The sequence below is a fragment of the Magallana gigas genome, chromosome 6 (assembly GCF_963853765.1).
Source record: "Magallana gigas chromosome 6, xbMagGiga1.1, whole genome shotgun sequence".
NCBI classification, from domain to species: Eukaryota; Metazoa; Mollusca; class Bivalvia; order Ostreida; family Ostreidae; genus Magallana; species Magallana gigas.
Window position 1 is genome coordinate 14,440,839 of NC_088858.1, and position 24,222 is coordinate 14,465,060.

Below are 24,222 nucleotides of genomic sequence, written 5' to 3' on the forward strand. Positions count from 1 at the left end.
ACTTACTTTTCACAAAGTCCTCTGAGTTTTTTATAGACCTGCAATAGTTCCTTGTCATTTTCAGAGGATGGGTGCTTCTCATAGAAACCGCTCAGACCCTGAACATTGTGTAACAATTAATATGGAATGTCATATATAGTACTGCATGGTGTTTTCCACTTCAGTATAATTATGAAAAAGACAAGCTTTTAACTCTTTTCCCCTTAGAGGTTTCTATCCTTTAACCCTTAATGACGCGTTTTGACGACCCTGGCCATATCCTTAATGACGACTTTTGACGCACCCTATATACAGCTCTTAATTAAACCCCTCAACACCTGTTGCTTATTATAAACATTGACTGGTATACACCTGGCCATGTATACGGATGGTTGTTCACTCATTCTAAATAAAGATATCACGTGATTTACCTGTGTATGGTGGCGTGATGCATTACTACAATAAACAAAGATGGCGGACTACGATGCGGGCATCGCACATGTTTACACTTTATGTTAATAATCAAGTTTAGAGGCAGAATTTTCTAGATTTATTGGTAGTGAGATTGAATAATGAAAGCCAGATGTCAAATTCATGCAAAATTTTGTGGAAAAATCTGTGTATTTACAGAAAACGGAACACAAGGTGTGCATTACCTGCAACCCCTAAATACACGAATATACCGGTAAATTTGAATTTTCAAAAAGTTAACACACTTATTTTGTTAACATGTTAGATTTATCAAATCCTCTTACACCATTTATTGGAAAAAATCGTAAATATAAGTCTGAAAACGATAGACATGAATTGAAAAGTCAACCACAGGTACATTAAATTATTTAATCAAAAAACGAATTCCATGATGACAATGGAATCTTTCTACAAAAATTATTTTATAATTATTTGTAATACATACAGTTTAAAATATGTTTATCAAGTATCTGTAGTGAGATTATTCTTTATAAAGCTTTAATGTAGAACACTCAGTTTTATTTTCATATACCTGTTAGCATCTGAATTGTTTTAATAGTGACTTAAATAAAAAAAATTTCAATGAATATTAAAAATTTAATTTATTACAAATCCATTGATATATAATTTTCTATGTGTTTGATTTGCTAAGACTTTTAATAAGTCTAGTCAAAAACACACACCAGCTGTTTTCAGTTCATCTGAAAACACTCTAAGGGTAGCCCAGGGTAGAGTGTTAAGGATATGGCCTATGCGTCAAAAGGTGGCATTAAGGGGTAAACAGTTAAAATGTAATTAAACTGAAAACTATATTAAACATAAGTGTGAGCTACCTTATTCTTCACAGTTTTTGTAAATTCATTGTTTGAAAAAAGTCTGGACATCATTCATTTTGGAAACCTCTGCCTTTATCCTTCTTAGATGATATTGTTACAAACTAACCATAACTAACCTGCCATGCGAGTGGTTGTTCTGGATCAACCTCTGTGGCTCGTCTGTATGCCTTCACAGCCTGATCGGCCTGTTCAAGCCCATCAGCAGCCACCCCCACAAATACAAAGGCATTGTAATTGCTCTTGTCCTGTGCCAAAACTCCCTAACAAACAAAAAGAAATTATAATGATTTAAATATATCTTGGGTGTTTGAATTTTGGGGGAAAGTTTTTATAATTATGTAAATGTCAATTGGACGGTCCGACCCCTTTCACACTGATCTCCATTTCAGTTTTAAAAATAAAACATATTTCGAACCATCCTTAAATAGAATCAACTTCTTCATATACTTCTTTTTAAATAATTATACACTGGGTTTCTAATCACCACAATACTCAACACAAAGTAAAGTGATTTAATTTCTGTTTTCTATCACTTACTTTGCAATGTCTCAGAGCCTCTTTGTAGTCTTTATTCTTTATACATTCTCTAGCATTTTTCAATGCTGATTTAACTTCCTTGGGGTCCATCAGAAAACTGACAAAGAGACAATGTTATGGTAAAAATTGCGATAAAACTTGAGATGTTATCCATATTCAAATAGTTTGGTCTACCCTTGGTATGCTGCATGTAATTGATTTAGCAAAGATCAAAGCATTTATAATGTAATGCTAATTCAAAGTACAAAAATAAGAAGTTATAATTCGTAGCTGAAAGAAAAGAAGGGATTAAAAACCCCGAAAAAGAATAAGATACCTGTCTTCAGGTTTTTCAACTGTCTTGTGTATATTTGGGTTACATCTTTTAAGAATGTCGAACCCGATCATTTTATTATTGACGTTTTCCGTCCCAGATAGATCATTTTATTATTGATGTTTTTCGTCCCAGATAATCAGATAAAAGACAAAATGCATATACTATATAAATACGCTTTTGTGGTTAGCTTAGATTTATTTTTTTTTTAAATCAATGATTAATATCGATGCATATATAATCGTAAAATATGGAATTAATCTAGGGAAAACTTTTGTAAAAAAAAAAATTGGCAAATTATCTGTTAACTTTGAATATCAGTTCAGTACACATTATGCATAATGACCTTAACACATGTTTTAATATTTCTATACTTGAATTACAAATGATAAGATTGAAGTTTAAACTGTGTTAAAATTTTCTTTTAAATGATTGGAAAACGCCAATTACTCGTGTGACCAACACCACTGACAACAATAGGTTCTATCAGACTAGATAGTCAATCTGTGTCTAAATTTCATCCAATCTAGGGATAAGAAAATTCCATTCTTCCCGAATACTCTTACCCTCTTTTCTTGTATTTTTTATCTTCCCCACTTATCGATGCCATTGTTCTTTTAAAAAGAAAAAAATCTCCACCAATTATTTACCGTTTTAAAGATCATGCCCATTGTTCTTCTACAAAAAGTGGTGAAATTTTGCCCACGATTTCACGTACATTGTACATGGTTAAGGTTCAATAATTGTAATACAGATTTAGAAGTAGTGTAATACTGAAATGAAATCCATGTCAACGAACACGTGTAAAAGAATGTTATCATGAACCAAGGATGTAGAATGTAGTTTAAGGTAAAAACTCTCTCTCTCTCTCTCTCTCTCTCTCTCTCTCTCTCTCTCTCTCTCTCTCTCTCTCTCTCTCTCTAAAAATTTGTGCGTGTAGTTGATATTAAAACTTTAAAACTTTAACTGCATGTAGAATATAGTTAAAGATTATTCTCTCTCTCTCTCTCTCTCTCTCTCTCTCTCTCTCTCTCTCTCTCTCTCTCTCTCTCTCTCTCTCTCAAAATGTGTGCAGTCGATATAAAAAAAAAATTAACTAGTCACTCTTGTTTTGAATTTAAATATCAGAATAGACTATTAATTAAGCATTGTTGGGTTTAACCCCCCCCCCCCCCCCCCTTCACTAAAAAAAAAAATCTGCTGTAAGTGAAATCAAGAGTATTTGGTTCCAAAACTATCACCTAATCTTGATTTGGTTTTTTTTTTTGCCCACTGAACACTTGATCCTAAATCATATTACAAGATATATCATGCATGGAGATATAAAGAAAATAGAGGCCGTTATGCTATATTGCTGTTGCATTTATTACGTTTTTAATAATTCCATGTCAATAAACTAGAGCGTATAGACAATACATTGTATGTTGAAATTTCATACATTAAAGGTAACCTTAATTTCACTGGTCAGTAGAAACGGTGCATAATGTCTCTGTCTGGGGTGCAGTAGATTAGGGGACTGCTAGCAGAGACCACTTGAGACAACTCAGCTGTCTGAGTCATAAACACCGGTACACGGGTTCAATGATTAGCGATATTTTTTTTCAGACTAATTATAAAAGTCCAGAACTCGAACAAGATTAATCCTTATCCAAACCGCACTATGAAAGAAAAATTAATCCAAGTGATTTTTAAACCGTATTTCACGCTATATTTTGACCCGTTAAAATTCAAATAATTTATTGACGAATGCCAATTTCACACTAAGTTCAAATAAATGGTGTGTAAAGTTTCAAAATATTTTCAATATTTTTTTCAGTTGTTTTTTTATATAAGTAACAAAATCAAGGAAAATGTAAGTTTGCAAATCCCCTTTTTAACAGGAATTCGCATATAATATCTCTTGAATAAAATCCTGAATTTCAATTATAGCAAATGTATGTTTTCATAAATCATTTTTGACAAGCATAATCATTTCGAACCGAAAATGATAAAGCGGTTCTATTTTGACTCTCTATACACAATGCTTTCATTATTGTTTTAAGTTTGATTAAACAAAATCATTATTAACAAGCAGAATAAATCGTGATCCATTCCCATTGAAATCCTCACAGAAATCACAAACTTTATGTTTAAATGACAATGTTTTGACATTTACACTGAACTTATTTATGAAATTTATTTTTTTTAACAAAGTATGCACGTTTGTAAATTTTATTCGTTCAGAACTAAAGATGTAATTGATCAATGGCCAAGATACATGAGGTTTTATATTGTATTTTATTTGATACATTATTTACTTAAATGTTGTTTATGCACATACATATATATATATTTGCCAATTGAGAGAGAGAGAGAGAGAGAGAGAGAGAGAGAGAGAGAGAGAGAGAGAGAGATAATTAGACACAATTTGTGTCAAGGTTTTGTCACGGCTTAAATTACTTTGTTTAAGTTTGTATTTCACTCAACATTTTTCATTCCAAGAGTATGACGCACCTGCTATGCTTGAATATCTTGATAAATCAAAGGTATTTTACTAGAAAGACCTACAACTGCAATTAAAATCCAAATTATCTAATGCAGCTTTTTGCAGTGAAATTGACCTGTTCTGTTAAAGTATTCCCTTTGTCACACGTCGATCATTATCTGTTGACTCTACAAACACAATAAATAGAACAAATATTTCATTTTATTTTCTCCCTTCCCACTTTAAAAAAAAACAAACTTAAAACACCGAACACACATAAAGAATGAGCATTGTGTCAGTCAATGTAAACAGTTAATGCCAGCTATTAAAATAGTTGGACTTCAGAAATCAGTCGTGTTCGTGATCTTTCCACTACAAGAACAATCCCCTCCATTTATACCGACCCATCATTAGCCGAAGGGTGACTGATCACGGCCCCTTTTTTAAAAAGAGAGTTTCTCATTGTCGTCTGTTCTACCAAAAAAGCCATTATGCAAACTTGTGAACATGCATTACAAAGAATGAAAGTCTCTGGCTCCTAGTATCTTTTCATACATCTGCTGTGGTTTTTTGGGGAGGGGCTTTTTTCATTCCTTTTCGTTTGGGTTGGGAGAGGTATACATGTACACATAGTTGATTTGGTCTGCCAATGTTTAGTCTTTCGGGTGTTAAATTATAACGCAAAGATTTATCTACTTTTAAGAGCATTAGTCGAATCTCTTTTTACATTTTATAATGCCCATCTTAGCAAACTATTATTACTACCTTTTACTCTTAACAACTAAGTAGAAAAAGACCTTAAAACACGTCTTCTTATTGTTGCGCAAATAAATAAACAATACAAATGCATTCAAATCTGCTCTCGTGATGCAGATACCCAGTACTCTTCGTTCACACTTTCCCCGTGTGTCAATTACGACACACTCAAGCCTATTTATTTGATTGTTATGTATTTACATGGTCTTTAATCTGTTCTTTTTGCCAGATTTAATCTTAATCCTTAGGTCACTACTGCCTTAATCTTGGGATCGCACAATCTGAAGCCTGTGAAACTTTGCGCCAATACGCACGTTTCTATGATGGATTCTGTGGATGTTATACACGTTTGTATGTGACCTAACGGATTTCTAAATGGTACTAAAAACGTAACGAAAATTTGCATTTTTCTGGCGACTGAAAAAAGGTTAGTCTTGTAAGATATTGTTAGAATTGGCTATTAAAGAAAATTATAAAGCGATATTAATTTGGAAATAAGACAAAACACGCCAAATAATAGGTTTTTGACTCTCGAAAGATTTATATAAAGTATATTTGATAGGTAAATAGCATTGCTACATATATATACATGCAAATAATGCAGTATTGATCAAGCATGCATATTACTATTATATATTTTGTAACTAAATGCTATGCACTGAATTTAGTTTGTAGCATTGCGAAATGTCTTCACCATGCACTCTTTGTATATGTCAAAGGTTATAGTATCTGGTTTCCATAGAAAACATATAGCAATGAGCTTATAATGACGCAGAAATGAACTTCAACCCTGTGTAATACGTAACGTAGTTGTATGTAAGCTGTTACAAGAATATATTTGCTTAGAGTTGGAGGTCTGCAGTAAAAAATGCGTGCCCATTTTTGTATTATCTACCAATATTTTTGGTCTTCTCTGTTACACAGAGGACAATGTTACAACATTTGGTTGGCAAAAGAAGAAATTGTTCTAATCATTCTGCATGACTTTTAGTGATGAGAAAGGCGTTCTAAAACGAAAAGGATCATATACATTTCAGCCATTCTTCTACAATCTTGTACATGGAGTTTCTGATAATAATATGCCTTTACACGAACGCGCTCCGATACTTGGTTTAGAAAACTTGGAAGTGAGATATATTTTACTTAACGTTCAATCAAAATACGTATTGCATTATTTAAATCAGACGTGAGAGGATTGATAGGAATTGGGTTAAGATAGAGATTTCTTAAACTAATATATACATATGTATGTACAAAATATAGTCAATGTACTAATGTAATAAAACGATTAGAAGTAACTGAATGAGATTTCCATTCGAGCATTGTTATAACTTTGAGCTGATTGTTTTAATTAGAATTGCGTATAAGAAGAAAAACTTTGACATAGATGTCAAGTTTATAAATTATTTTATTTTAAGGAGAGAAATGCTTTGTATAGTAATGAGCGATTTATTCTATAACCTTTAATTTATCAATAAACCAAAAAAAAAAAAAAATAAGCGAAATGTGAGTTACCGTAAGCTATGATCTAATCTCAGCAAACTTTGATCAGAGCCATCTGAATAAACTGTACATGTAGACAAAACATTGTTGCAAACGACTACCCATCCTTTCTTATTTGTACCAAATCAGCCTTTGTTGTTGATTTCAAATGATGATGATAGATAATTGCCAGCAAAGGAAGAGCAAACAATATTGTCTAAAGACCTTAACTGTCCCATGCAACTGGACAGCTAGGATTAATTAAGTTCGGTTAGGTCATCACCCGTGCATTCAGTATGCGTCTCCGGTAATGCTGTATTTGTTAAAAAACAGCCAAGAAGTGTTAAGAGCATTACAAAGAAATAGGACAAAGTTTGAAACTGACAACATATTAGGAGCCCACACAGCATATGCATGTCAATAGAAAGCAGAAGCTTTTGTCGTAGAAAATAGTTACATGTGCATCAAAGCTGTTCATCACATAGACTCATTAATTGTAGAATTATAAAAATGGTCCATTGATCCAAAGATATTGTATAGTCATATTTATATGGTACACATATCTTGGCAATGCATGTACGCACTTATTGTTAAATACTTCCAATTAACAGTGATAATTGATTTTGCTTTTGATGTTACCCTTTTGGGCTACTGTTGATGTTTGATCAGATAGTGATATTGCTTTATAGGGGTGCATTTGTTTTTAAAGTAACACGTTTTGCATACTCCTTGTTGGTACTTAAATTGTTGGCAATGTTGTCTTGTATGATTGCATGCACTTGCTACTGAAGTTTAACTTTTTGACAGATGTTGATGCTCTAGTTATTGGTGATGTTGCATACCCTTTTCTGTTTGACCATTTTTAGACGGGGTCACGTGACCCCGTCTATTAGTTTACTGTCAGCCGAAGCCTCAAACCGGAAGGCACGCGTAGAACACATGAATTGAGTCTACGCGTAAGAAAATAGTGCAGAAAGTTTTCGTGCATTTCAGTAAATATGTATTGTAAAAACACGCATTAAATCTTTTTAAGTCCTCTGTGTATAAACAAAATTCTATTTAGAAAATAAACAAATAGTTTTATCGATCAAAATATTCTTGCTCGGGTTCAAATGTGGAATAAGTTACGTAACTGAATGCACAGCGCCGTTGATGATTCAGTTGGTGTAAGAGCTCATTTATCAATAGAAGAGGTTGATGGTAAATAAATCGAAATTAAAGTTCCCAAACGCAATGTGCCATTTTTGAAAAGTTGTGAATTTTATTTTGACAATCTTTCACCATAATACTACCAAACTTCATGCGCAAGCCGAAGTTAAAATCGGGACGGGTTATACACAGATGTTTTACAAATTAGGTATGTGTTTCATTGGCTTCCAGTCTACTTGCGGTATGACTGCTGTTCGTCTCTAAAGGAATTTTGTACAAAGAAAATAAAAACAAGTCTGAATTTGCCTTCTCGTTCGTTGGCTCTTTAGTTGATTAAACTGAATTTAAATTTTAAACAATGCATTGTAAGCAAAATCTATAATAGATTATACATTTTGGAAGACTTATACATCATATAATATATGCAATCTTATCGATTGAAGAACCAAGTTAAATGTTAATGTTCATGTTTTCCGGCTTAGTTGGAATCAGGCTTGGGGTGAATTACATTGTAAAATAATGCATTACATTACCATTACTTCATGAATTAGGGCATTACATTACCATTATATACTTAATTTTCTTGAAGTAATGCATTATATTGCCATTACATGAGTAAAGTAATGCATTACCATTACTTTGTGAAAAGTCAATAATAAGTTTTAAAAAAGTAATTTAAAAACTAAATAAAGAGTTTTTGTAAATATTTCATAAATAAAACATGCTTAAAATATTTACAGATTCATGTCCATGTTCACTATCAGGTTCAAATTTAATGACTTATACAAGATTGCTGTTGCACTTGTAGTTCTCAAAGTAAGGTTGGCCTCGTAACATTTACACGGCGGAGTTGACAATCTGTTATTTATGTCTCTGATTTTCGGAGTATGATTTTTAATTAAAGGAACGGTTGTATCGTAATTCGTGTAGGTGATGCACGAGTTTACACAAAAAAGTAGTACGTGGCGAACGGATTTATTTTTACATGTACCTATTAATTTTGCATGAATCGCAAATGAAGAAAATCGTGTCAGATAAGTCGGTCTTAAAAATCAAAATGGCGACCGTGACAAATCTTTTTATTGTCAAAGTTCTTGGAATCTTATTGTAAAAAAAATATTTCTAACGTCAGGTGCCTGTGTTTGTTATCGGTATACAAATGTTCACTTTGTTTGTTAATTCAGCAGTTTTAGAGTTTTCGGGGTTTTCTTAAAACTTTTACTATGGATACCGTCCGACTTGTGGATTTTCCCTTGGATCACAAAATTGAATAAATCTAATGATTAAAATTATCTACTTTGATATAATTGTTTGATTTTCCCGGTTAGTAGTAATTTTTAAAAATTTTCCTTTGGGTCTTATTTTACATAATATACCGTTGTGTCAATTTTCTACAATTATGAAGGCCGGGATTGAGTAAAATTTAGACAAAGTATCAGACAATAGCAAAAAAGCCGAATTGACATAGATTGTAACAGCTAATTCAAACTCATAAATTTTGGAAGCATATTCGAGGAAATCCAGGACAATTTCAAGACCCCGTCTTTCAGTACTCTCAGTACTTTGATTAATAATTCATCGCCTGCCCCTGTGTTGTCTTTTGCTGTTGTTTTATCTTTTGCTGTTGCAACGGTTGTTAATACATGTCATTCTTTTGTTGGTGTATTTGACTTAATGTCCCTGTTGCAATAATTACCCCAGTCATACGAAGTAACGCTGTATTTTACTATCATACCGATCCGGAGTAATAATATACATTTAGTAGCATAATATATATTTTGTAATTTGTGGTTGAAACAAGTTGACAAAACTTACACCCCATACCCCCGAAAACAACCCACATGTGAAAACTGTTGAAATTCTAATTAAGTAAAGTAAAGAAATGGATAGAAATAATCTTCAAGTTATCAGACAGCAGGAATTTAAAAGACTTTTTTGAACTTACGATATTCAAAAATAAAAATGTCAATATTAATAGACAAATTTAGTTTTCAAGTGTCAATGTTTAACGCCTTCATGTAGTGTTGATAATTGCACATTAATAAAAGTAATCCCTTAGATAACAATACTGGTATATCTATTTCAACAAATACATGTATCCATATCACCTCTTACAATCCAGTAATAAGTGAGAGTTGTACTGCCCGGAACAACCCAAACAAATTACTATAAATATTCGAAACTGATTCAGAAAAGCACTTCGTTACGTCAACAAAACTTTGTCTTGTAATCTGGTTCTCATGACGAAAGGAAAAACACGTTCGAGGAATTATTCCAGGTATGTTGATCTATGTCCTGAAGTAGCACCCCTAAACGTTCTAATAGCAAATACAAAAACAAATTGTTCTGCGGTATTTAAAAATCACGCCTTATAATGATCGGCGAAATTTCGCTACATGAATTTGTTTTCTTATTCCTCTCTAAGCGTTAAACCGTAGAACCAATATTTCCTCATTGAAAACAAGTGTTTTAGATCATTCCATACTTCATAATATTTAAAATCACGAAATTGGCAATAAATTGATACTTTAAGATTCTTATGGCTGAATACAATTTGTTGACCGTTGGGTTTAAGCTATATCAGTGGACACCGGTCTACAATTAAAAGGATGCTTGTTTTTTCTTTGCTTTGTACTCTAAGAACTGAACAGGGACCAGATGTTGGTTTCATTGGGAATTTCTTTGATTGAACGATTCTGAAAATGGGTTTATACTTCATGACATTTCTTCAGTTGCTGTCTGAGAGTTGGATATTCGTATTCTATGGCGTGAATGGTAGATGATCTCTTTGACTGGAAAAAACTCGATTGTGATTTCTGGATGTGCGCTATAAGGTATGCATCAATTCTGAGACAACTTTTATAAGATTAAGCAGAGTTTTCTTCTCTTGATACAAGCACAAAGTTACAAACATGGTCAGTCTTAGGGATTGTCTCCCTTTAGGTATTTTCAATCTTAGTTTCAGAAAGAAACTTAGCCTTTTCGAACTTAGCCTTTTCGAGTTTTGCAAGCCTCCTTGATGATAGATTGATGAAATTATCAGCAATTTCCAATCTACACGTATTTAAATGTTCACTTCACAGGTTCCCATCACTGGGTCAAGATTTGCAAAATCCATTTCCTGTGTATGAAAATTGTTTCCTTTGAAATACATTTTCTGGAAGTAAATTTAAAAAAATAATAATAACCAATAACGGTGTTTTATCTTATTGCAATATTAGCTGAAATTTTCAGAATTTTATTTCGCTGCAAAAACCTGTTTTTCTGATATTGCTGCAAAACCTTGAATATGATATATAAGACTATTGTAAATCATTATTTTTTAGAAAAACAATTTCTAGGGAATATATAATAAACCAGTTTTTGTAAAGGACGACAATCAGGGCCTCTTAATCCTTTAACTTGCTTTTCCCACCAAAATATGACTAACCGAAGTTTTTAAACTATATTTATCGTTTCTTGTAATTTTAGTAGTAAATTGCAATTTCACTCATTTAGCTTTTACTGGTTATAGTGATGAAGTTTTGATAACTTTAGTTTAGTTTAGGAAGTATTTTATTCAGAAATATACAGAGAGGTATATAAATGAATATGGATTGAACAGCAGGCAAACAATAGCTTATATTAGTTCTCTCCATTTTAATAAAATTGGGTCATTGTTAACAATACATATAATTATGTATATCTTATAATCTTAGTAAATTATACAGTTCACTGTATTCGTTAACGAAAATTGTTGGCTGGTATATTGCTCCTGTTTTTATACATATATGAATTTACATTGCGTGTACATAATATTATATCACAAATATGGTACGTTCTCCATAGCGGACTGTGATAATTCTTGTAGTACTTGTGTTTAAGACTTTAAGATGGCTGAATGGTTGCGGCAAATTTTAGACAATATTTCCTCCTTTAGAAGAAGAGCTCTGTAAAAAGATAAGGGAGGGTGATCAACTGATGGGAAGTTTATTGGCCACCCAGCCTCTTTAAGACTTAATACATCTGACACCATCATGTCTTAATATTATGGGTTTTAAAGTTTTCTTTGTGTCAATAGTTTATATTATATATACTTAAATATCATTTGTTTTAGATCCCTAGATCCGCGTTTGAACAAACCGAGTTTTACTATGCATGTACGAATTTCAGTTGATATTGAACAGTTAACTGACAGTTAATGTTAATAACTTTTGGTTGACATGCAAGATCAACATACTCATACATCAAAGAAATGACACGATCCCACCAAAAAGGGACTAGAGAGGGAGAAAAATAATGGCACCAATTAAAAACTCTGACATCGAAAAGCAAATTATACTAAACCTCACACAAAGTCTTAATAAAACCATTCCAGGACTTTTGACATGGAATGAGATAGACTGCACACAGTGAATCTAAAAGTGACAAATGGCAAAGCAGATTAAGATGACATGAAAATTAAAGGTTTTTTTCCCTCTTAGATGCAAATAAAATACATATAGTTTTTGAACACGAAAATATTGTGTAAACGTAAAATTTACTCTTTCATTGATTTCTCTATCAGAAATATTTTTAATTTTTGTTGTGCCGAAGGAATAGGACTGATGTCTTTGCCCTGCGAATAGTCTGACAAACACAAAAACGAACACCACAAAACGAGTCTGATATACTCATAAGACAACACAAATGAGTCTGACATACTCAAAAGACACCACAAAAAATGAGTCTAAAAGTTACACACTAAAAAACCACACAACATATTCGAAAGACACTAAAGAGAAAATCATCGATGCTCAAAAGACACCACAAAGCGTGAATGAAATCAACAGCGCTGAACGATTCTGACACCACAAACTGAAACTGATACGTACAATTGTACACAAATAACGCCACAAAATTTACTCGACAGCGTCAACTGGGCATGGCACCACACAATGGGTGTGACACCTCAGTCACCGTAACTACGCAATGATTTTAAAACAAACATACTTAATTAATCCATACAAATCAATCAAATTTTACAAGCAGTTTTTAAAAAGACAATTCAATTGACGATAAATACCGTATTGAAACTGGTTTCGCATTCATATAAATTAAAACGGGGATGATCTAACAACGATCTCAGACATCATTGCATAAACTGAACAAGTACAAGGGGATAAAATGCTAAAGCCAATGCTATTAAGATTAGTAGAATCCTCTCGATGTAATAAGATTTATCAGTGGCCTTCGCTAAATTTTTCAACACTTTACAGATTGACGCACGCTGTGTTTTTATCCTCTTTGATTTAAAATATTACTTAATATGGACTGTAATAATACAATGAACACGTTATGAAATTTGATATTTATTTTTTCCCCGGAAATTAGCATATGTCAATGCTTGAAATTCAAAATAGAAATTAAAATTGCATTTCATATATATTAGAAATGTTTTACAATTAAAAAAAGATAAAAATTCGATGTGCTTTTGGCGTAGAAGTTGAAATGACATTCAATTTGCACTTTGCTTTCCAATGCCATTTTTAAAGAAAGTCTAATTATTTGCCAGCTGGTATTGAAGCAATTAATGAATGAAGATTTAAATTAAAATCTTCACTTTAATTTTGTTTATATTTTTTAAATTTTAATTCTTATATCAGACAAAAATGTGTATTTGATTTGCCTGCACCTATATAGCAGTAATGATGAACCTAAAATTCCTGTTTATTCCCCTGTATCATATTGCATAATTCAAATGCATGCTTATGCATCAGACTGCCTCTGAAGCGGGTTCTACTGACCCTGCCCCTCACTAATGTCGCTGATTTATAACAAATTCTGTCACGATATAGAAATCATTCTCTTAACCGACATGAGGGTCACGTTAAGGTAAAACCACACGGGTTAATTAAAATCTCACACTCACAATGAAGGTTAATGATACGGGATTATGGACCGTATTTTTAAAAAACCTCAAAAGAACTGAAGATGGCAATATGGCTTCTAATTTAAATACAGCGATGAATGCCAGACGAAAATTGATTCATGTTCAATTGGTCTATGTACACCTCTCTATCAAATAAAAATAGCCCGTGTCAAATTCGTTTTGTGGGATTCAAACCTTTTGACCCCTGTCATATTTGATCGATGGGCTTTTAGTTGGTCATTTGATATTAAATCACATATGCACTGAAAAAATCGAAGTTGATCATTTGTTAACTTGAAAAAATTAATGAATTTTACCTAGAAAAAAATGTTTCGCAATTCTTTATGAAGTTTGGTCATTTTGACAAATTTCAAATTAATTTTGTAACATTTCTATCAGGATTTTTTGTGACAGTGAAAAATTCGTTCAAAGAAATGTAAAAAATAACAGACCACATGTCATACCTTGTTAAAAACTTCATTTTGCTATGTAAACATATAGGAATAGTGCATGGTTTTCTGCGTTTGCTGACTTTAAAAGAATTATATGCAACAACAATCTGCCCTTGTCCGTTCGGTGTATAAAGTCTATTCATAAACAAAAGTAAAAGGCGTTGCATATCATGACACACTCAACAAAACTTCAAGTGTTCACACTGATGAAAAAAAATAACTTGAAAATAACGAAATAATTAAAAATAGGTTGTATTTTGAACATTTCGTAACTGACATGTCTTTTCATCAAAAGCACAGATAAAATTAGTCAACATCGATTGAAATCAATTACCCGCAACGAAACGTTGACAAAACATTAAATTTGTATTTTTATGCGCGTGCTTAATATGATTAGCAATTTTTTCGTGAGTGATATTAATCTTTAGTGATTGTTTAAAAAGAAATAAAACTTAACAAGGCCAAAATGATCATTGAGACAACAGCTACAGCCGATGGAATACTGATGGCTGCATTGTCTCTAAGACAGGTTGTACTCACTTAAAATTTGCCGATTATTTTGTCCTCGACATCGTTTTAAATATTAAGCAATCCGAAGAAAATGTTAATTTGATATAATTTTTCTATTCCATGAGTGTCATGTCAATTCCATCAGCAACTTCAAACAATCAAAAACCTCTGCGCAAAATTAAATCAAACCAGAAGTGTTTGTGATATTTAGCAAAGGTCAAAGTATCGGGTCGTAACCAGAGGTTAAGGTCAATGCATTGGTCTTAACTACTAGTATTTAAAATTTAAGTGGAAATCTGTCACACCGACGGCAAGACAAATAAATGTGAAAGTTTCAAATAGTAAATAGAAAATGTACATTATACTGGTTGAACACGTGCATATATCAATTATTCCTGGACAAAAATTATTTGAAATATCATTTATAGTTATTCCTTTAATGGAAACGTTTGATACACTGTGGCTTTTTCTATACTCTTTCTTTGGCATGACACTTCGTCAAAGCCTTCTAAAAGCGTAACACCGCATGATTAAAGGTTTTATTTTTGAAGAGCAAATTAACGACCTTATCTAAATGGTGTTTGTCAATCTTATGAAATTAAACATTGAATTTTACGCAGATAGGACATTTTCCTTACCCTATCTGCAAGTAATATACCCTATCTGCAAGTAATATATCGAATTTACAAAAACTAAATTTCCGATATGCCGATGTCAGGGAAAAATGTAAGTGCAAAAAGTTAATGTACGGTCGGCAAACCCAAATCTTGTAACGTCATAAAAACAGCGCAAATGAGCCTGTCTCATGTGAAGTTATGATCAGTAGTATTTAGTAAACAAAAGTCGGTGAACACATGCTTTTTGTACCTAAACAATGAACGTGGGATGTTCTACATTATTCAGTAGCATTGTAACAATTATCTTGCTTGTAATTTTATTTTTACAATTTTTTTGGTTGTATTTTTTTTTCAGATCACAGATGTCCTTTAGCCTCAATTACAGCAAATGTGAAATAATCGTCGGCCTTTTTCTCCTGAACCTCTTTGGTTATGGTAAGGTCAAAATGCTCGGTGGTTTTATTGCCAAAAAAGAACCAAAATAGCGCTTGTAAATGTAACCATAGCTTTTTGATGGTGCTATCAAGTGTGGTTGAAATAATTTTGGAAATAATATTTCTTTGTTGAAAACTCCAACTTTACAACTCCAAATTTCCAACTTTACTACGCAGTGGCTACCTTGTACAAGAATAAGCTTTGAAAATCTGAACGTAGACATATATGTTGGACTAATAGTATCAATTGCTCGTTTTCTTTACAGCTATATTCACTTTATAAAAGTTGTCATAACTATAAAATAACTGTAATTAAAGTATTGAATAATGTATTTCTATAATTTTCTATACAAACAAATAAAATGCTATAATTTCAAATTTCATGACAATTTCAATTTTAAAAAAAATCAAGTCCTAAAATAAGGCGTTGATATAATTATACATACATTATCCAATTTGCCTATTCTTTTGATCATATTATAAAGATACAGTGGCTGGAAATAAACTTCACATTTTCCTGTAATAGTGTGAGGACATATTGAGAGGAAAGAAACCTTAACCCATTCGGAATGTTTCGGTGTTTCAGTGTTCTCTCAATGCAGTGGATCGGCGCAGACTCTGACGGCTGGTCAGAGTATTCAGTACTTCACTTCACCGGACTACAACAATGGGGCGGGGACCTACAGCAGGTAAAAAGCAGAGAGCACCCGAAAATTAGCATTTCTTAAAAAACCCAACAACATCTCAACAATTCAACAATAAGAAACAAAGTAAACAGTAGAAATAAAACAACATCATTTGACAGTGGACAACAGACGATGAGAAATAAAATTCGTTTCACCATAAACAAAATACTTTCAAGACATGAAAAATCAACTAATTAGGAACTTTAATTGTTTTTTTTTATTTAGTAATTTAGATTGTCAGTGGATCATTGATAGCAATGATGCAAGCTACAAAGTCATCCTTTATCTGAAGAACTACAACGTGGCTTGCAGTGGGGACAACATCAACATCTTCGATGGTAAGAGGACGTAACCTAGAGGTAACTTGTTACTGAGAGGTAACACGTTACGGACAGGTAACACTTTACTGAGAGGTTACACGTTATCGATAGGTAACTTTTTACTGAGAGGTTACACGTTACTGACAGGTAACACTTTACTATAAGAGGTAACACGTTACTGAGAGGTAACACGTTACTGACATGTAACATGTTACTGACAGGTAACTCGTTACCGACAGGTAACTCGTTACCGACAGGTAACACTTTACTGAGAGGTAACACGTTACTGAGAGGTAACATGTTTCTGACATGTAACACGTTACTGACAGGTAACTCGTTACCGACGGGTAAAACTTAACTGAGAGGTAACACGATACCGAGAGGTAACGTGTGTCCCATAACCTTGAAATACATAACATGTTAGTCAACAAGTAGGTGTGCAATGACCTTGATACTGACAATCAGGCCTCCCATTTTCAGAAATCTTACCTATTCTTTTTAAAGTGACACCAGCTGTAACACTTGATGACAAATTATCATTCACATGAGAAATTGTGTGTTGACATTTCAGTTGCCAGTTTTTTTAAGCTCCGCGAAAACATTTGTTTTTGAACCGACGAGAGAGAGAGAGAGAGAGAGAGAGAGAGAGAGAGAGAGAGAGAGAGAGAGAGAGAGAGAGAGAGAGAGAGTTTATTACTTATTAATTGATGTGTTAGTCAGATACGATATATGGGATTATGTTGCCATTTTTGCTTTTACACTTTTATAGATATGAAATTTGAAGCGAGAAAGTATTTAACAAGGCATGCAATAGAGGTTTAAAAGACTAAAGTAGTAACTATTACCACACTGACAGTTGATACACGGCTTCAAGCATAATTAAAATTAACAAGAGGATGATTGTGTACCTTTAATTACAAAGCGTTCATAGACAATAAAACAACCGTCTCACAATACTTCATACTAGATACAGTATATTTTTTAAATTTTAAATTCATTGCATAATACTTTTTTTAATCAGGCTTATGTAATTGTTAATTTTTTTTTCTAACTTAAAACTTGTTTGTTTTAATTAATCAACATAATTCTTTTTATTGCCATATGAAACATGCAAACAATAGTTTACCGGTATTTAATTTCAAATATAATATTTCTACAAGATATTTTGCTAAATGTGTTGCCTATGTCACGTTAATGTTGTATTTTTTACACCTGCTTTCTATTATAATGCTTTAAAATATGAAATTCACGTGATATTTTCTTGCAACACGTCAATCACAACACTAGAAGTATAACCTTGTGGAGGTTTAATAATTGGTACATAATAACATTCTGATAAAAATATTACATAAATCAAAGCATGCCAGTCATTTTATTCAACAACAATTCAAAAAGTAAAAATAATTTTTCCACTCATTACCCATATCCATAGTGCAAACATATGACTTACGTGGCCCAGGTCTAAAAAGGTATGACGTAATTTGAAAAACAAATATCTTCTGCTAAGGACTAGTCCATGTCAGAAAACCACTAAAGGTATGTCCTAAACACTGGTTATTCAACATGATAAACTACATATGCGCAAACCTATACTTGTCAGGCTGTATTAAAGATAAAGAAAATAAAGGTCAAAAATACTCGGAACCACAAAATCATTAATATTATAGCTAAATGATATATGATCTTCATTTATAACATTTTTTTAAAGGAATAAATCAAAATACTGGTGAAATGAAGAAAATAAATGATTGGATGTAATAGTTAATGAAACTAAAATGGCACAGAAGAACCCAAAATAAACAAGTTACTTGAAGTTGAAATATATTTTGTAGATGCATGTACTTGCAAAATATAAAGTTACTACATGTATGCTTAAAATTAAGAAACAGTGTCTTACTATATTCAATAACAAAGATGTTAGAAAAATTTACTTGTATTTAATCTTAATAGGAAATACTGTATCCGGAACCGCTTTAAAATCCAACATTTGTGGCAGTGGTGCCTCTGACAAGATCGTGACGTCAACGGGTCAATATATGACGCTAAGATTTACGTCTGACGCTGTCAACCAATCGGTGGGCTTTGAAGCTGCCTATTTTTCAGCGACGGACTTGTGTAAATTATTTGTTTCTCTTTTCTTCATTCGGAATTTAAAATAAGCCTTTGATCTTGAATTTATTATACCATTATAATTATATTTGCTTCGATGAGTATTTTAAGTTTTAATATCAGCATCGCTATTTATTTAAGATAATAATTGGCTTGTTGTTGATTATTAGCCGGAACAGGATGTACATCGGAACAAACAATGACGCCGACCACATCCCCACAGTATGTGACGTCACCAAGTTTCCCAAGTCTTTATGACGTGTAAGTGTTCCAGTTCAGTTTCTTTTTGCTTAAAACTTTGACTAAACCTTCGGAAATTAATTTCTTTTCTCTGATGAACCGTGATAGTAGAGCCCCATCGGCGTGTTCCATGAACAGTTGACGGCGTTCTCAGGGTGAGGCTTTTATTGTTGTTGTTGTAGGAGCTCTAATTGTCGATGGGTCCTGACGGTTCCGGCCGGACGGGTACAGGTGGAGATCATTTACAGCGACATCGAGACTTCCGCTAACTGTGCTTTTGATTCCTTAGAAATTTATGATGGTAGGTTTAACATTTACTATTCAGCAATAGCTAGTAAGTGCATATATATACAAGTACATCAAAAGTTAGGATTTTTAAATATACGATAAAGTGTTTGATATACTATAAATCCTATATTTTGCAGGAGAGTATGAACTAATCAGAAAGTAAATACCAGCCTGCTAAAAAGATTTTTTATAGAAAATAGGTTATTAACATTAATAGCGACTATCAACTGCAATAACATTTGAGGATTATAAATGCCTGATTCTTAAAATATGATATGTGTATTTCTAAAGGTGACTATGTGTGTGAAAACACTAAAATAGCCGCGGTTTGTTCCCGCTACCCAAGCGGCATCACCGGAACTTACCTCAGTAACGGCACCAGCTTCCTGCTCAAGTTTAAATCCGATGGCTCGGTGAGCTTTACCGGGTACCTCATCAAATTCATCCAGGTGGAGGAAGCTGTGTCATCAAATCCACTGACGTCATCAGATGGTAAACAACCTTAACTATTACGTACTAGCTTACCTATTTTTACGAACAATTATTCTATCGCACGGTTTAACAATACTTATTTCATTACAGTAATAATCATTTTGGAGATGGAATCTTATTCATGCCTTAAATACTCTTCACTTTCATGTTCATTTACTAAAATGCTTCATGCCTAATATTTTAGAGAATGGTGGTAACTTTGGTAAGAATTCTATGATGTTGTGCAATATTATAGTTTGTGTATACACTGTAGTTATAAAACATTTTGTATATACACTGTAGATATAAAATTCACTAGTAGCCAACCATAATAAATCATAAAAAATTAGATGAATATACATTGTATCTACGTTATAGATAATTAGCGATTTATAAAAATGCAACGTATTTATGTGTATGTAAAATATAATCCTGAATGGCAAAATTTGAAATTCAATAGTACAAACAATAAAAATAAATGAATGGGAAAACCCAGAGGATTTTGTGTACTGGGCACAAAAATCTTCTTAGACTTTAATGAAAAATCTTATAGGATTTAATCTGTTCAGCAATAATAATCCATGTAATTCGATTATGTTAAGGGTTAGCTTTCAAAGAACTCGGCGTAACCACAGGATATAGCTACGTTGTCGCGCGTTGCATTGCAAACTGTTTACAAAAGATCCGAGCGTGAAAAAATCGTCATGATTTTTCGAGGTCATAATTAAAATATGAATGTATAAATCCAAAGTCCCGGGTGTTAAACAGTAAATACCATCAGATTTTGACTGTTGAACTTCTTTTGTATTACTTATATTGTACTACCAATCCAATAAAATATGGACCCATGAAGCATCATTTTACCTGCTATGATTTAATTGTATTTCCGAAACATTATATTTATTTTCTCAAAAGAAGTCAGACAAGTTGCTTTATCTGCATTAGTATAATTTTACATATTTTGGAAGTGTCTTTAATTATAAAGGGATTAAAAAAGTCCAAATGCATCATGACGACGAACATTTTAATTCTGATTCACCAGTATAACTTAATGTTTTCATGCATGTACAAAAACGTGTTTACAAAGTTTATCATTTAACTTAATTATTCATTAAACATAACTAAGGGGATGGTACAAGATGGTTTGAATTTGTTGGAATTGGAATTAAATTTCTATATATATATATATGTAATGTGTGATGAATTATAGTGTTTTTTTAATTGTGATTTCAGTGTGTCGGGGTGAACGCTTTAGGTATATGGTTCAATGATTGGCATGATTGATATACCGGTAGCTTGTTGAGAATTTAAAAAAAAAAAACTTAAATGAAATATATTGCAATGTGATAGTAAGATTTTAGTCAATTAATGATCGAGTCAAATCAATACATTATTTGATGACCCGTTATGATTTGCATATATAACATGAATAGAAAAAGCATCAATCAATCTTTGTTTCGTAATCTGTTTTCAGAAAATATAAATGTGTTGTTCAATCGACATCTGCGTTAACAATTGATGTTTTTGAAAGAAAAATAAGATATGATAAAAAAGTAAACCCCTACAAAATAATGATCGAAGTTTGTTTACAATTCCAACTGAAGGTTATTAAAAATTGAATGACGACATTGAACTACAGAATTATAATGCAATAGTGCTATAGTAGGTATTTTTCTTTTGATAGTAAAATACGTGTCGACTTTCCGCTTGGTTTAATCATCTATATAAGATTTCAAGTTCTAGAACAAGGTCTAAGAGTAACCCTGTGTACTATGAATAACCTTTCTATCAGAGGCAAAACTTAGAAAGTGCAATGCGACTCCTAAATCGCCATATCTTCCTCTTGCAAAATGAAATTTAACTGTAATAGAAAACAATTCATTATTGGTTCAGTTTACTATATATAGAAGTTATAGGTACTTTTTTTGTTTTCTTCAGATCAGCTGATGTTAGGAATTGGAATAGGATGTGCTTGTGGTGCTACGGCAACGCTTATTCTAGTGTTCATTGTGTCTTTCTTCAAATCAAAATGTCGCTCGCCAAAAATAGCGTCCCCTCGAGTCAAGACGGTTGAGCCAATGAATGGTGGACCCCATATGAGAACACCGTCCGTCAACGGGTCTGTTGATTCTTCAGATTCCATTAGCCATTCCAGGAACGGATTTATCCGTCGACCATTGACGACAAGCAGACGATCGAGTATGATTGACGGGAAATCGAATGGGTTTCTACCATGATGCATCACTGGGCCTCGCCTTTGAAAGCGCAAGTATCGTTCAGTTGAACACTGCAACTGAAATGAAAAAGGTAGTCACATACAGTGTTATGTCACGCCTTGTCGCGAAGCAAGTTGTGCCAGCCACAAAGGGGATGCTAGAGATACAAACACCAGACAATCTCCAAGACCATTTGATCCGACTGAGAGGTATCGCTGTTAAAGATAGTACGGGATTGATGCAATACGCTATTAACTGTTAAAAACTATTCACATTCTCATACATATAGAGTACTAATACTACATTTGATATTCTGTATACATGTATTTTCTTAAAATTCGGTCATGAATTACTATATTGAACTACTCCTTATATATGTTCAAAATCGTGAAATGTGAATGTGATTTTTTTTTCATGAATTAAATTGAAAATAATTTACATTTTGAAATAAACCCATTCATTTTGATGAGAACGAATAGATGTGTCATTCATAATTTTGATAGCTTGATGGATTGCAGGCGTTGGGTCTTTACCTGTTTAGTAATCGCTTCACATAGTCTCCCTTTTGGTGAGAGATGGTGCAGTTCAACCTCTCTAGAAGACCATCGATTTCGGAAATCAGCGAAGATGATTGATTCACGACAGCTTTTGGGAGAAGTTGCACATGAGTCGCACAATATGCCGACAGCTTGCTTTCTTTGATTCTGGAATGATATGCCAACATTTCGGTCGCGGTACCGTACTTGTTGATGAATGTGAGTTTTGTGCTTGCAGCTGCCGCCGAAGAGCACATTCGAGAAGAAACCCTTTCTCTCTCTTTTAAACGTTTCTTTTCTTCGTCAAATACTTCGTCAACACTCTGAATCAAAGTCTTTTCTCTCTTTTCCAAAATTTGTCGAATCTCTAAGAATAGGTTTCTTATTTCGTTTTTGATTCGGTCTTTCTCTTTTTCTAAATAATCCAGTACGAGGAGACACTGTTTATGATACTCAGCATGAAAACGTCTTAGAAATTTCGAGGTTGTCTTAATGTCACCCGCTGACTGGGTTAATGCTTTTTGACAGGGTAGACACCAATGACCCTTGTGTTCCGAAATCACGCAATCACCACACGCAAGTCTCTTGCACGTCATGCAAAACTGAGCGAGGCTCAAACCATGGAACTGGCAAAGAGGCGAGATAGATTTTCTCTTTTCGAAGCCATGTTCAAGAACAGACGCAAACGATACGAGTTCATGTGTGTTGCCGACACCTTCCTGGTGACTTTTTGAGCATTTCGAACAATAGGAGTCCTGACAATTAAAGCAGTAGTTGGCAGCACAATTCTCGGCACAGCCAAAACAAGCATCTTTTAGTTTTCTCTCCGTCCGAATGACATCACAAAATGTTTGAGTGAAACTGTCCGTATTGACCCCGCTACCATTTTGCTCAAAGTTACAAATAGAACAGACATATTTTTCGTTTGGTTTAGACACACATTGAAAACAGTACGTGTGAAAGCAGGCGAGCGTTACTGGCTCCTCAAACATTTTGCCACACGCTGGACAAAGAGTGAATTCGCTCGACATCCTTTTAATTCCTTGTTTAGGTATTACACCGGGTAATGTTCAGTTATCATCGACACATTGACACGATTGTCTTGTTATCTTATCATGAACGGACTTTGAGTGCAATGTATGGTGACATGTACGAAGAAATAATTAAGACGTTGTATCGATATCCATAATCGGTATTCTTTTCATGGATGTTCCAAATCAAGTTAATTATTCTGCTTTTAGTGAGAAACAACGAAAGCATTTCATTTGTTTAAAAATTACAAAAACGCCTGAATTGGTGCAAACATGTTTGCTCGGTAACAGTCTTATATATATATTGGTTATGTTTTTGCTTTTTACTATTCAATTGCTGATTTAGAGGACCAACTATAAGAATATCAACAATTCGAAAAAATAATTTAAACATTTAACAACGTATTTTAGTAATATGAACTATAGTTCTTCGTT

At 33.1% G+C, this 24,222-nt stretch overlaps 3 protein-coding genes across 7 annotated transcripts in view; 1 reads left to right on the forward strand and 2 right to left on the reverse strand.

The window, feature by feature from the left end:
- The window catches only part of LOC105344506 (tetratricopeptide repeat protein 37), a 31,137-nt gene extending 28,923 nt beyond the window's left edge, over nucleotides 1-2,214 (reverse strand). Inside the window, exons 1-4 of the mRNA XM_011452290.4 lie at nucleotides 2,140-2,214; nucleotides 1,824-1,920; nucleotides 1,403-1,546; nucleotides 7-98 (exon numbers count right to left, since the gene is read on the reverse strand). Coding sequence (XP_011450592.3) covers nucleotides 7-98; nucleotides 1,403-1,546; nucleotides 1,824-1,920; nucleotides 2,140-2,210 — 404 coding nt within the window. The 5' untranslated portion in view covers nucleotides 2,211-2,214. The remainder of the gene's footprint in view (nucleotides 1-6; nucleotides 99-1,402; nucleotides 1,547-1,823; nucleotides 1,921-2,139) is intronic.
- Nucleotides 2,215-2,848: 634 nt separating this feature from the next.
- Nucleotides 2,849-22,696, forward strand: LOC105344363 (exoskeleton protein RP43). Of its 5 annotated transcripts, none has more exons than XM_020073675.3 (11): nucleotides 2,849-2,985; nucleotides 5,605-5,783; nucleotides 15,812-15,891; nucleotides 16,477-16,579; nucleotides 16,802-16,914; nucleotides 18,847-19,011; nucleotides 19,176-19,266; nucleotides 19,428-19,546; nucleotides 19,825-20,025; nucleotides 20,210-20,227; nucleotides 21,943-22,696. In XM_020073675.3, exons 3-11 carry the CDS (start codon nucleotides 15,819-15,821, stop codon nucleotides 22,239-22,241), a joined length of 1,182 nt encoding a protein of 393 aa, XP_019929234.3. In that variant the 5' UTR covers nucleotides 2,849-2,985; nucleotides 5,605-5,783; nucleotides 15,812-15,818; the 3' UTR covers nucleotides 22,242-22,696. The 5 variants fall into 5 exon arrangements, with proteins under 5 accessions (XP_019929234.3, XP_065943836.1, XP_065943837.1 ...); XM_066087764.1 differs by having other exon boundaries at nucleotides 2,871-2,985; nucleotides 5,586-5,783; XM_066087765.1 differs by having other exon boundaries at nucleotides 2,871-2,985; nucleotides 5,586-5,780; nucleotides 15,810-15,891.
- LOC105344356 (E3 ubiquitin-protein ligase TRIM33) lies at nucleotides 22,161-23,817 on the reverse strand. Its single transcript, XM_011452120.4, has 2 exons — nucleotides 22,754-23,817; nucleotides 22,161-22,297 (listed from the first exon to the last, which is right to left on the reverse strand). Exons 1-2 carry the CDS (start codon nucleotides 23,785-23,787, stop codon nucleotides 22,246-22,248), a joined length of 1,086 nt encoding a protein of 361 aa, XP_011450422.3. The 5' UTR covers nucleotides 23,788-23,817; the 3' UTR covers nucleotides 22,161-22,245.
- Nucleotides 23,818-24,222: the final 405 nt, after the last annotated feature.